Source organism: Molothrus ater, chromosome 1, assembly GCF_012460135.2.
Source record: "Molothrus ater isolate BHLD 08-10-18 breed brown headed cowbird chromosome 1, BPBGC_Mater_1.1, whole genome shotgun sequence".
In the NCBI taxonomy this organism is placed as follows: domain Eukaryota; kingdom Metazoa; phylum Chordata; class Aves; order Passeriformes; family Icteridae; genus Molothrus; species Molothrus ater.
Genome location: NC_050478.2, coordinates 59514059 through 59528010, shown reverse-complemented (window position 1 = coordinate 59528010; position 13952 = coordinate 59514059). Strand labels below are relative to the sequence as shown.

Sequence of the window (13952 nt, the reverse complement as noted above, 5' to 3'; positions counted from 1 at the left end):
ACTTTCACCCTAGCAACAGTTCTTTGGTTTTAACTTATGTAACAGTGTCATAGACCTTTCACATTTAAATAATTTAAATATGTCTCTTTTTTCTTTCTTTTTTTTCCCCCCTTTGTTCTTTAGGTAGCTCTGGTGCAGTGGACAGAGAGTGTGGGTCTCACTCTGGTTAACAGGGATCTGACCTCAATGCAGCTGAAGACCCCTGGTGGGCACATCCTGACATATTATATCCTGCAGATCTTCCCCTTCACTTCTGAGAGCAAGCGCATGGGCATCATAGTTAGGGTAATTTGGGGCATTTTCTGAGTGTTTGGTTTGATTTTTTTAAAAATGCTGGCAGATCAGACTGATTCACTCCTTCTGCAACAGACAATACCACAGGAATTCATTGATTACATTTGTCTGTCTGTGGATTCACTGACTATGCAATGAGTGTTGCATCATTAAAATGTGTAACAAGCATATACACTAAGTTATTTGTAAATTTTTAATTACCAGGTATTTCAAAGATACAGAGCTTTCTGTTTTGGGTTGGTATTTGCCACCCAAGCAACAAAATACAAGTTAGAGGGGATGTAACATTGATATTTTAAAATTTAGTTTAGGGGTGCTGAGAATCTCTTATGCTTGTGGACTTCAGTTAGAACTGGTCCTCTTACATGGAAATAGCAGACATGTATCTCAGTGGAATCAGAGATAACACTGGAAATAGTAACATCATGTAATACAACCTACCCACTTCTTGGCAAGGTACTTTGTCTTTTATAAATGGGAACCTATTGAGTGCTTCAGAAGGCAGTTAAGTTATTGGTAGGTAATTGTTTTGACTTAATAAACAGATATTCCTCTCCCCCCCACCCCCACCCCTTCCCATTTCTTTTGTAAAATTTTAGGATGAATCTTCAGGAGAAATTACATTTTACATGAAGGGTGCAGATGTTGCCATGTCCACTATTGTACAATACAATGATTGGTTAGAAGAAGAGGTAAGAAAGAAAATCAACATTTACAAATATTAATATTTTATAAAAATTTAAAATCTCAAATATATCAGATGGTATTGGGATATGTTGAAAGGACAATCTGAGGCAATGCAGTAATGGATTTTGAACTTCAGTTATGCATATCCTGAATGGGTTTTAAGGGATTACAACTATTTCCAATTCCTGAGTAACATACAAGAAATGTGAAGCTGGTAGTAGTAGCAGGACACATTCCTACTTAAAACAAGGAAAGTTGTTTTTCATTGACTGACCTTTCACATAAAACCTAATTACTTCTGAGAAGTATTCTGCTATAAATCTTTTTATCCCTTGTTTGATCAAAATCTGCAGTGAGGTATGATTATGAATTATAGACTTTGACAAGCATTGTGTCCAAACTATTTTCTTTTAACCACCTTTATTAAACTTCAAATAAAATAGTTAGTGACTAAATTTCAAACCTGATCGATATTTTTCAGTATGTGTTCTAGTAGGTACCAGCAATCATCTTATTTTTGACCCTACATACAGCCAATATGTTAATACAATGATTACACCATGTATGTTCATAATGGTATTGGCAATATGAATCAATATCTGCTGCAGGGCAGTTTGATTTATTCAGGGACATGAATAAATTAAACTCCCTTAAGACCTAGCAAAATGTCATAAAAATTACTTTTGGCGATAATGATGCACAATTAATTGTAAAATACTTGTTTAATTTATTTAGCTTTATGAGGTCAAATCAATAAGTGTTTGCACTGGAGAGCCTTGTTTTTCATTAAGACATGCTATTCCATGGCTATTTTTAATGTGTAGATGCTTTTCTGATAAGGGATACGTTCAGTGAAAAAAGAAATTGAATTCTGTTATGTGCCTCAAAAGTAGTTTTAATTTATTTTAAAGCTTCAACCTAAAAGATATTTTCTTTAAGCTAGGAGAGGAGATCTAATTGACTTACTGATAGCAAACCACTTCATTTGGGACGCCTGAAGTATAATTGCTTTTCATCCTGTTTGTGGCTTCTCCAGAGTATTTTAAGAGTCTAAAGAAACACCAAAGCTACAGATACACCGTGTTAGCATACAGTAAAAATCATGAACACAGATTTGAATATTTGCATGACTGTTCTGTGCTTTGGTTCATTTAGTGTGGTAATATGGCACGAGAAGGACTGCGCACACTGGTTGTTGCCAAAAAATCACTTACTGAAGAACAGTATCAAGATTTTGAGGTATGAAAGGACAGAGTGATCTTGTGCTTATGATCATCTTGTGCTTATGATCATATTTAATTACTTCAAGGAGAACATTCCTCAATTTAATTTTTTAAGATTGCAGAAAAAGATGATTCATATTTAAAAATAGATAATTGAGATATTGTCCGCAATCTGTTAAAGGCTTTGTCATTCATTAATGAAGGTTCTGCAGTCATATGTAGGGTCCTGTTTGCTTTATTATTGGATTGGACAGTGTTTTTTCCCAGAAGCTAATATAATGTTATTTTTGTATGTTCAGCATGACATAAAAAACCTACTTGTTCTCAAAGTTAAGGCCTTTCCTCCTTTGAAGCTGTGATGCCTAGTTCTTAATAGTTCTTCAGGAGGCATTCTCTTTAGGTGCATTGTCAGAAGAGCCCTGTATAACATTGGGTGTAAAGTAAAATTTCTCCTTTAGCCTTGTTCTTCATTAAAGATATGTAAAGACAAACATTTAGCCTAATAGATCCATACTATCACTGAGTGGTAGACTGAATGTATACTTTATGAGTCGTAGCAAACTCTAAGTGGTTTTGTGTTTGTGCAAACAGAGTCGATATAACCAAGCAAAGCTAAGCATACACGACAGAAACCTGAAGGTTGCCGCTGTTGTAGAGAGTTTGGAGCGAGAAATGGAATTACTGTGTCTCACTGGAGTAGAAGATCAGCTGCAAGCAGATGTTAGACCAACTCTAGAGATGCTAAGGAATGCTGGAATAAAGGTACTTAACACATTGCTGACATAACAGGTTATCATTTATTAATTTTTAAATCAAGACATAACTATTTTTGTCTGTATTTAGGCTCTTTAAAAGTAAGAAATGTGTCAAGTCCCCAGCACATTCTGGGCATGAACTAGCAGAAACAAACAAGACACTGTGTGCAAAATTCCCTTGCCTACAAGGTTTCATCAATCTCAAACTTACTTCTGTAGGAAGACTACCAATGGATAGATGTATGTGTGTCTCAGTCATTTAAACCCAGGCTGTCTACAGTAAACTGTCCTTGCTGACACTGACTGAGTGTGGCACAAGATTTGTGTGACAACAATGTTTTCAGGTTTGGTGCTCGTAAGAAGTTTCAGCAAAGATCAAAACATGAATTATTTGAACTAGAATTCAGAACTGCCCTTGGAGTTTGTTCAGTTCGTGTAAAGGGATGGCATGAAAAGCCATGCAGAAGAGTTGGTTTGCTAGACACCTATGAATTGCACATATATTTGCACATAATGCATATACAGTTTATTTGAGGGAGGGTTTCAAGTAAATATATGAACAATATCTGAGGGGAGGGGGCAAGACTATAAACATTTTGCTTTAAGCAGTGTCAAACTCTACTCCAAATAGTTGTAATGACTTTGCATTGGTTAAACTGAGTCGGGCACAGTGGGATATTTTGCATATGCTGCTTGTGCTGGACTTCAGCCCCTCCATTGTCTGCTGGAAGGGCAGCTCAGGAGGTCAAAGCAAACCAGGAGAATTTTGGGATGCGATGACAATAATTTCCTTACACGGGTGATTGAGTCATCTTCCTAACTAGTCATCATACTAACAAACCCTCTTGGTGTTAAGGGGCTGAGAGAGCTGTCACACGATAGGAATGTAACAACTTTATCCCTTAATCTTTACTGCCTCCTCAGTTCTGCATGGTCAGTGGGCAGGATCTTTTCAGAGTGTTGGGACTGTAGGTCATGCTCCAAGATTTGCTGTCTCATGGCTTGGCTGCTGCTTCCTGAGATGATCACCAGGGTCACAGACTGTTGTGTTGCATCATTTTGCTGACAAATATAATCTGTATGCTCACTTTTCTGATCAAGGTAGTATCAAGGCCTTAGGGAAAGGATTTTATGCTTCCCCAGAGTTTTACTTTGTCTTCATATACATTGAGACACTGGCCCTTGTGAGAATGGAGGTGCAAAAAGTAAAGACAGTTCTTTTCTGCTTTGCATACTATTGCAGTAAAAACTGTTAGTTAATTTTACTTTAAAATGCACAAGTCAGTATATTTTCTTGGATAACTTAATCCAAAAAGGTGCCAGAGAAAAGTTGGAGAGAGATGTCATTTAGATTTGGAGAACAGACAATTTGCTTATGTCCAAAGAAATAAAATCTTACATTTTTTTGCAGATATGGATGTTAACAGGAGATAAACTGGAGACAGCAACTTGCATTGCAAAAAGTTCCCACTTAGTGTCTAGAAATCAAGATATTCATATTTTCAGACCTGTAAGTATAGTTCAAACTTTTTTTGTTGGTTCGTCAAAGGATGGCTAATAGCAGTGTTGCTGTATTCAATTAGTGGCTGGCTGGCAGTTGAAAGCTGTTGGGTTATTGTACTGAGTGTCATTGTAATGGTCAAGAGGGTAGTACTTATTAAGTACTTAGTAAGTACTGCCTTGAATAAGTACTTAGTACTTATTCAAGGCAGTAAAATGACAAAGCATTTAAGGGTGTTGTTGTTTTTTAGAGTTGGTGATGTGCTGTAGAAATGTTTGTAGCCGTTTGTGGGTGAGCCAGGTTCAACACACATTTTACACCCTTCATAAGAGACATAGCAAGATACCTCTAAATAGTGATGGAGAGGTCTGTGTGAGGTGAGGTGCTGAGCCACTAAGAAACTGTCCATGTGTTTAGGCTGTCTGAATGTCATTCTTGCTTGTTTTAGCATTTTCATTGATAGAACTCTTTAGACTCAAGCAGAATTAATCCTGAATGAAACTGTGAACATCCCCTCTGTAAACAGAGATCAAATTGGTATGAGAAATTTTTTTCATGTCATTATATATATGTGCATTTTACCAACAGACTGTTTAAGTAATTGTCAGAAAAGTAAACTGAATCTTCTATATGTTTTATATGCGTGCTATTCACTTGACTGAAGCCAAACAAAAATAGATTTTCCAGACATTGATTGATGCTGTGTGATCAGACATAATGCGTCAGTTTGTTCTAAATGAACCACTTGCACCTACAGAAATAATTATATGAATATAATTTACATGTAAATGTATTTTCTTCTGAAGCATCAGAATGGCAAATTAGGCCCTGCAGACTACTATTTGGAATTAAATTATTAATGCTTCTGATAAAACTTCAGATCAATTTTTGTTGACCTTTCCATATTGTAACACCACAAATTAAGTCTCCCTGAACAAAATGTATTTAGTTGAGTCAGATTTTTATTTTCATTACCTTGACTGGTAATAAGAGATCAGCATAAAGCTGTGTTAACTTAGAATACACAGTTTTAAATTAGTTAGAAAACACATTTATACAGAATTACTTCTGTGGCTATACTTGTTGCAAAGAAAGAACTACTGAATTAATGTAAGAAAATAGCAAGCACTATAACACTTCTACTGTAGTTATAAATTAGAACAATAAAACCTTTTGCTACTCTCTTCCAAAAAGCTGTGTTTTGTTTTTAACAAAACTGTTTATTCTTAGAAGTCTCAGCTTCTATAGTTTGTAATTCTGGAGGTATTTACAAATTAAAAAAAAAAAAAAGCGTTCTGTTAGGTTGAAATGTAGAACAGAGAAGAAAATCACTGCTCATCAGTGTGCACAAGTACTGACATCTCTTCATCTCTGCATTGCAGAAAGAATGTACTAGGCCAACACAGGCTGGTCTTCCTAACAGCTATCAGACAAGGAGGTTTCTCTTTTCATGCTTAATTGTGGAAAAGAAGGAAAAAAATTCTGAATTGGGCCATGTGTATGAGTTTTTCTCTTTGCAGGGGCTTTTTAATGTAACTCAAATTTTATGGGTAGTAGAACCCATCTGGAGAGAGAACGGTTCTTTGAACTACATCAGGCTGGGTAGCTGTGGGTCAAGGACAAAACTTCACATTCAATGTAATTAAGATTCATATATCTTAAAAGTTATTTAATCAATGTGATCTGTTGACAGAGACAAAATTAAAAGTGTAATCAGACCTTGTGTTTTATTCTGTGCTTGGAAGTTCGTCTAGCATGATAGCTCTAAAATACATTGATATTTATTGGGAAAAAAATTAGAAAGAAACAAACAAAAAAATCCACCAAAAAACACAAAAAAAACCCCCAAAAAATACCCCACCACCACACCCAAATCTGCTAGTCTCCTCAAAATCTGATTATAATTTCAATTTTTCATATTCTGTTTATAGTTCAAAACCTTCTAAAATGCATTTAGTAACATTTGACTGTTTTTTGCACTTCATAGCTGGGCTTTTCTGAAACAATTATGTAAATTTTTAAAATCTATGATGTAATTCTTTCATGTTATGCCACTTGATCTTGTCTTCAGAGTCATGCAAGATCCAAAAGGATTAGTACTAATGAGCATCTTTATGTCCCTTTGAGATCTGTGCCTCTTTTTCCTTCCTGAAACTGAAGGAACAATTAATAGGAACACTTTATGTTATTCTAAGAGCATATTTTGCTGGTTAATAAACAAAACAATTAAGGTTTGCTTGGGAAATTTTTCTATTTTTCTCTAGACCTGCCAGGATGAAAAGACTCAGGCCAGCTCAAAATCCAGATATTCTAATGTCATTAATTCAGCACTATTTTAGCCCTAGCAAACTTTGGTGAGGAACCACTTAAGCCGACTACATAGATTTTACTTGTATGAGGATTACTCTGTCAATTCATAAGGCTTGAGGCTTATAGTAAAATTCCATGGGTATTAGACTTGCAATGGGATAAAACCCTTGAACCAAGGCTTCTGGGTATGAGTTCTCAAAACTTGATTTGTTTAGGCAGGGTTTTTTTAAGAATATAACAAAATCTTTTAACTGAGTGGTTTTTATTGAAGGTTGTCACTCGAGGAGAGGCTCACTTAGAACTAAATGCTTTTAGGAGGAAGCATGACTGTGCCTTGGTGATATCTGGGGACTCACTTGAGGTAAAAACTTGGTTTCGGTCAAATTATTTATATCCTTATGGTCAGAAAGTAATGTATCAGCATCTTCATGCTCTTTTTTCAAGTATTTCCCCATACTTTTAAGTAGTCCTTAGAGATACTTTTGCTTATCACTGAGTGTGAATTAGATGATATATGTTGTAAATGTTATTTGGTTTCTAGTCTTCTGTACAGTAATAGAAATGGAATTTGTATGCAGCATGCTTTAGTACTGTCTATTCTCTTAACGTCAAAGCACTTTGCTGCTCAATCTCTTTGATTTAAAAAATAATAAAGCCACAGTCAAGAGAATCTTTCTTTTTTTTTTCCTTCCAGTTGGATGTTGTACATGGAAAACATCATAAAAAATCTTTATACTGTGTTTTTGTGTTGGGCTACATGTAGTAATATTTAATTGTAAATAAATCCAAGCATTTTTTTTCCCCCCTCAGGTTTGTCTGAAGTATTATGAGCATGAATTTGTAGAGCTGGCTTGTCAGTGTCCTGCTGTGGTGTGCTGCCGATGCTCTCCCACCCAGAAAGCCCACATTGTGAAACTGTTACAGCACCACACCGGGAAACGCACCTGTGCAATAGGTAACTCTGGGCACAATCGTCCTAGCAAAATCTGTAATAAATGTAAGCAGCAGGTGGCACCAAAGAGAAATAGCTGAAACAAAACCAGAGAGACCTCTTTACCAACCTTTACCAGCAGCCAGGTATTGCATAGTTATGGCACAAAATGCCATTCCATGAGAAAGGTGTGGTTATCTTCTCTATTCTGCAGGAAAGTCTTGATTATTGAAGTAATTAATCATAAGTCATAGATTAATTGTAAGAATTTAAAGACATGTAAGAGGTTTCTTAATTACTGTAAGGCCAGGAGAATAAAACCTCTGAAGAACTGAATATTGCAGTGACATTTTCCAGGTGATGGAGGAAATGATGTCAGCATGATCCAAGCAGCAGACTGTGGAATTGGAATTGAAGGCAAGGTAATGTTAACAGTTTCATTGTGAAACGTGTGTCACATAGAAGCCTAGTAGAATGTGATTAGAAGCTTTATTCTTAAACAACAGTGAATTGACTATTTCCAATTAAAGTATTCTGCAAGATTATAAGAATGCTTAGTCTTTAGTATTTTTGCTTGTATGTCTTCTGCTTTATCTTTTTAAAAGCAGGGAAAATTATAGTTGTTTCTGTGTAGCATTTACCTGGAAGAAGCAAGAGAAGCAATTAAACTCATTTGTTACAACACACTGCATCTTAGAATATGCCCAAAAAATTGTTGTGTCTCATTGTAGGGTTGATTTTCAAAGGAACAAACTTGTCTTTTAAAATTAATTATTGCTTAGGATTTTGAAACTTGATATACATCTTTTACAGTGGGATTCATATTTGAAATATTTTTCTTTTTTTCTAGGAGGGAAAACAAGCTTCTCTAGCAGCTGACTTTTCTATCACACAGTTTAAACACATAGGTAGGCTGCTGATGGTACATGGCCGAAACAGTTACAAAAGATCAGCAGCACTTGGTCAATTTGTCATGCACCGAGGCCTTATTATTTCAACTATGCAGGTATTTAAAACTTTGTTTTCCGAATAGTTAAAATCCCTATGTCTGTCTTTGAAATGTCACAAATGTCAGTACTGTTATTTTTTGTATATTGTATCGTTTTGTATGTAGAATTATATTAAATAATTAATTATCTGCTTTTTCTAGGCTGTATTTTCATCAGTCTTCTACTTTGCATCTGTTCCCTTGTACCAAGGATTCCTAATGGTAGGGTAAGTCAAAGCAACAGTAACAATTTCTGGTAATAAATACAGCAAACTAACTGGTTAAATAACACCATGGGCTTGGTGTCATCCTCGTTTTCCATGCATTTATCATGGGTACACTACCAAAACCTGGGATGAGTGTACCAAGAAAAGTTGGTTGTGCACTATATGATGGGGGAAGTCTCAGATCAACACACTAGGTTGGTTATGCACTATATGATGGGGGAAGTCTCATGATCAGTTCTCTGGAGAGAGGGATCTGCATAGCCTTAGAAGAAGATACCGTAGAACCTGTGCACATACAGGGTGAAAACAATAAAGAAAATCTCCCAGACCAGACCAGCTTCAGCTGGTCTAGATTAATGTACAAATCTCAGTGAGAATCACGGGGTTTTGTGTTTAAAATGGAGCTGAAGCTACTGTGGTATTTCCTCTGAGAGTGCACTATCCAAGTTTGCCACGTAGATTTCCATTAATGTGAATATGTGCAGCATTAAGAGCACCTTGGTCGTGTTGCAGCAGCTGGTTTACTAATATGGTTCCCCAAGTTATACAGCTGAGAGCTGTGCATATGTTTGTGTTTGTCCCTGTTCTCTGTCCCTAAGAGACCTAAGAGCTTTTTTTTATTCTCCTTGTAAATAATAACAACTGAAATCAAGAGTAACTTAAACCTTAGTCAAACCATGGTCTGATTACACCAGACTTTGCAGAGGCAAGCAGCAGACCTCTCTAAAACGTTTGCAGAAGTTGTGCTAAGTTCCAAGGAAGTACATGTGAAAGTGTGTATCTGGCATGTGTACAATAAAATCCAAAGCCACTCAGAGAGCTGTTAAGACTCTTATTCATCCACCTACCTTCTCCATGTTGTCCAGAATACAGTGCCCTTTTTTTAATTCAGTTTTCATGCATCCATCTATAGATAAATTTAAATGTCAGGTCTTCGGACTGGTTGTCCAAAGTGCAAGTGCACAGGGAGTATGGTAACAGGTGATAAGCTTGGGTGATAGAATAAAGAAATGTGTTTATTGGTTTTGACTGTATAAGACTGTAACTTCTCACAGCTGACAGCTCTCAGAACCACAAGAGCAGGTTGCATGTGAAAGCTGTGTTAGTAAGCTGCCTAAGTACTGGGAAAAAGAATCAGTTTCATTTCACTTACATAAAAAGAATAATTGAAATCATTGAACTCAACTTAAAATTATGTCATACAAAAGTGTTAATGTGTGTTCTTCCTTTCTCTTAGGTATGCAACCATATATACTATGTTTCCAGTCTTCTCTCTAGTATTGGATCAAGATGTGAAGCCAGAAATGGCACTGCTATATCCAGAACTTTATAAGGATCTCACAAAGGTATGAATGTCCTCAGTGCTCAGCTACAAACAAATGCTAAGATCTCCAGTGTGCGAAACTGGGAATTGTTGCAATCATTTTCATAAGGTGTTCCAAGCAAGACAGATTGCATAACTATTGCCAACTTCTGTACTATTAAAATAATCCACAGTACTAAACATTTCAATCATTTTTATTAATACATTTCTCTAGTCACCAGTGGCTGTACTGAAATAATTCAAACCTGAAGGTATGTTGATAAAGCAACCTTCACTCTGGCCCCTCTCTCATGTGGAGTTATTTATGTTTACATTTTCCCATCTTACTTTTCTGTTCTAATTGGTAGATGAATTTATAGATTTATTTTTTTCTTATCATGCAGAAATTACTGCTGATGTCCCCAAAAACTCTCTTCTTTTAAATAACAGATATTTATAACTGGTATAGCTGAACTCAATCATCCATGGATACTGGTTTCTTTGTGTTTGCACATACTTGCAAACAATCAAAGTTTGTAATTTTGTTACCCACAAGAGTGAAATAAATCTCAAGATTCTGTTTTAATAAGCTTTTTGAAAAGCACTTCTTCTCCATCCTTAGCTGTCAGCTAGGAAAGTTATGATCCAAGACAGAAGCAGACAGTCTTTTTTAGGGATAGTAAATTCTTCAATGTTTCTAAAAGTTCAGAAGCAGACTCCAGTTAAAGACTCCGGTTCAAAATTTTCTGAGTCTTTGTCTTTTTAATTGCACTAAATTAGCTATTACCTATGTTAATCTGGGATCATCTTTTTTCCTCTTTTGGAGATCTTGGTTCTTTCTCTGCTTGAGAATCTTTGAAGTTTTTGAGATTTCAGTCCTTTATCGAACTCCAAAAAGCATGGCCTTCACCTGCTAAACAGAGTCATAAGCCTGCCTGTGGAAAGCTGTTCACAGAACTTGGAACTTGCTGCAGTAATGAAGAAGTGTTGATTTTTGCCTGTTCTAGATTGATCTTTTTTTTTTTTTGTGGCAAAATGGCTTCTTTGTTTGCCACTTCATCCCTTGAAATCCCTTGTATCTTTTCAACTCTTCAGTTCTAACATATTTCATCAGTACCCTCACAGAATGCAAGAGTCATATCACATGTACAGCATTTATTCTTTGATTTTTGCATATGTTTCAGTCTCTACCATTCGCAATCAAAATATTTAAAATTTATTTGGTAATAGTTACTTGCTGAAAATTTGCAGTAGTCATAAATTTATTCTGTGAAAGCAAATGGGCAGTTTATCCAACGTTTAGAAGTTACTAGTAAATAACTGCAGATTTGCTTAAGGTTTGGTCAGTAGGTACAATGTTGTAGTTGTTTTGAAGACTACATTTCACAAATAAAAAATAAATTAATTTTTCTGTATTTATCATTCTGAAAACCAGCCAGAGCATTGCAAGCTAAAATATCTCTTCGTTTAAGGCCTTAACTTCTTACTCCTAAATTTAGACTTCATGCAATTTCTAGATAAGCTTGAAATGAAGAATCATAAAAACGAGTAGAAGCTTTGTAGCCTTTATCACTTCAAACACTGTGTATTTTACTTGTAAAATGTTTCTCTGACAATGAACTATTAAAAATATATTAGCTGAGTAGATTTATTTTTTTTTTAAGTTGTGTTTAACTGTCCTCTCACATGTTTCCCTTAGGGAAGATCTTTGTCATTTAAGACCTTCCTCATCTGGGTTTTAATCAGTATTTACCAAGGTAGGAGAGAGTCCTAATTTTGCTGAACTGAGAAATTTTTGTCTGCTATTAGCAATACTGTTTTTCAGCTGCAGGTTGAATTCCCAAAGCTTAGCATTTCATCAGTAGTTATATATATTGCTTTCTGTTTATCTCGTAAATCGATATTCCTGTAGTGTGCCAGGCTTATTCAAAACACAGCATGACTGGTAGTTTTATTGGTGCATATCACCTAAAAAAGGACATGTTTTTAATTAAATGCTAATCCAGAAAAATTTTAATGAGTGCTTATCACATTGCATGTATTTACACAGTAGTTTTCTTTCATTGAATGACAGAAGTACTGTTGAAGAAATCTGAATTATGTAATCAGTTGAAAGTAATTACACTTTCAACAATATCTCATTTATTTGCAGCACTTGACAAAATGAGGTTAATTAACAGTTCATCAGATATATTGCACTAAAAGGTGCTTAATTTTCTAATAGTTTTATTTCTGTATGGCTTTACTTTGGTTGGCTTATTTCACATGTGCAAAGTACAGTAAATATCCTTCTTTTAGAAAGATCAATGTTTTAAAAATTACTGGACAGATGTTCATAATGAGCAATCAAACGTTCGGTGTGCAGTTGTAAAAGCTGGTACAGTGAAATTTCACTGCAGGGTTTTGCCAACCTTGTGTGCCTGTGCACCCCACGCAGGTGGTATTCTGATGTACGGAGCCCTGCTGCTTTTTGAATCCGAGTTTGTTCACGTCGTTGCCATTTCCTTCACTGCCCTGATCTTGACTGAGCTCTTGATGGTTGCACTGACCATACGAACGTGGCACTGGTTAATGGTGGTGGCTGAATTCCTCAGTCTTGGCTGCTATGTGGCCTCTCTTGCATTTCTAAATGAATACTTTGGTGAGTAAAAGTACTTTAGCAAAGAACTGGTTTGTATCTTTAATAATGTTTTTCTCTTCCCTTTTTTTCAATGAAGAAGAATAGGTGATGTTTTAAAATGCAGCTTTCTTTATAAGAAATATAATTGAGTCCAAATTAGGCCTAATTAGTGTTGGGTTAAAATATTCTCTTACCGTTTTCTCCTAGAATTCAACAATCTTTATCCTGTTAGTATGGTTTATCTAGATTATAAACTTTAGTCAAAACACTCCCGCCTTTTCCATCCTTGGTCTGCTATTGACAGTCCAAATTGCATACTTTAAATTGGCTTTGAGATTTGCACTATTGAAAATAGATATGGTTTGTTAAAAATCAGGATCTTTCGCTGAATTGGTGCATTATTTTGCACACCAGGCCAAATGGGCCTCATTAGATCTAACTCACAAGGCTAAAATTGCTGAAGTATTGTTAGGAAGTGATGCAGCAGCCTAGAAGAAAAGACCTTATATAGGAGCCATTGCTTCATAATTATAGTAAGCTTGTATTAAGCTTGCTTTGCTTTAAGTTTTGGCATGCCATACTGTGCCTTAAGGTACTGATTGTTTACAGTTCACAAGATGAAAGAACACATTCCAACTGCAAATCTTACCAGTCAAGAATCTGAGCATCAAAATAATACCTATTTCTTCTTGGATCAACTTATCCTTTAGTAAAAATAAAGTATCTAGGTGTGATTTTACAAATGTAGCTTACAGAAATATACGTAATAGCTTTAATTATACCTCACGAGATGCTGAGAATCCAGCTTCTTCTCTTACTTTTAGGATCTGAAGAGTATTGAGCTGCCCTTCTTCACCTGTCATTTCACACAGCAGAATTGAGCATTACATGGCAGTTTCTAGAAGTCTTACAATTCTGCCTTCACTCTGTCAGTTCCCAGGTGGTCAGTGCTAGGGTAGTATGTGTGCATTATATAATTATTTATATAATTATTTATTTAATCAGTAAATGCTTCACTGCCTGTCCCAGGTGTTCTAGTACTTCCAAGATTTCTCAGTAGTGAAGAAACAACTCTGCTGGGCTTGGTACTTATTTTGCACATTATTTCAGGTT

At 35.7% G+C, this 13952-nt stretch overlaps 1 protein-coding gene across 2 annotated transcripts in view; it reads left to right on the top strand.

Annotated features, from left to right (window-relative positions):
* Positions 1–13952, top strand: part of ATP9B (ATPase phospholipid transporting 9B (putative)) — a 150473-nt gene that overhangs the window by 132569 nt on the left and 3952 nt on the right. For both annotated transcript variants that reach the window (XM_054514570.1, XM_036402314.2), the window contains exons 16-28: positions 124–285; positions 894–986; positions 2137–2220; positions 2796–2966; positions 4371–4469; positions 7042–7131; positions 7581–7725; positions 8059–8123; positions 8552–8707; positions 8852–8916; positions 10154–10262; positions 11919–11976; positions 12657–12860. In XM_054514570.1, the coding sequence (XP_054370545.1) occupies positions 124–285; positions 894–986; positions 2137–2220; positions 2796–2966; positions 4371–4469; positions 7042–7131; positions 7581–7725; positions 8059–8123; positions 8552–8707; positions 8852–8916; positions 10154–10262; positions 11919–11976; positions 12657–12860 (1501 nt within the window). The remainder of the gene's footprint in view (positions 1–123; positions 286–893; positions 987–2136; positions 2221–2795; positions 2967–4370; positions 4470–7041; positions 7132–7580; positions 7726–8058; positions 8124–8551; positions 8708–8851; positions 8917–10153; positions 10263–11918; positions 11977–12656; positions 12861–13952) is intronic.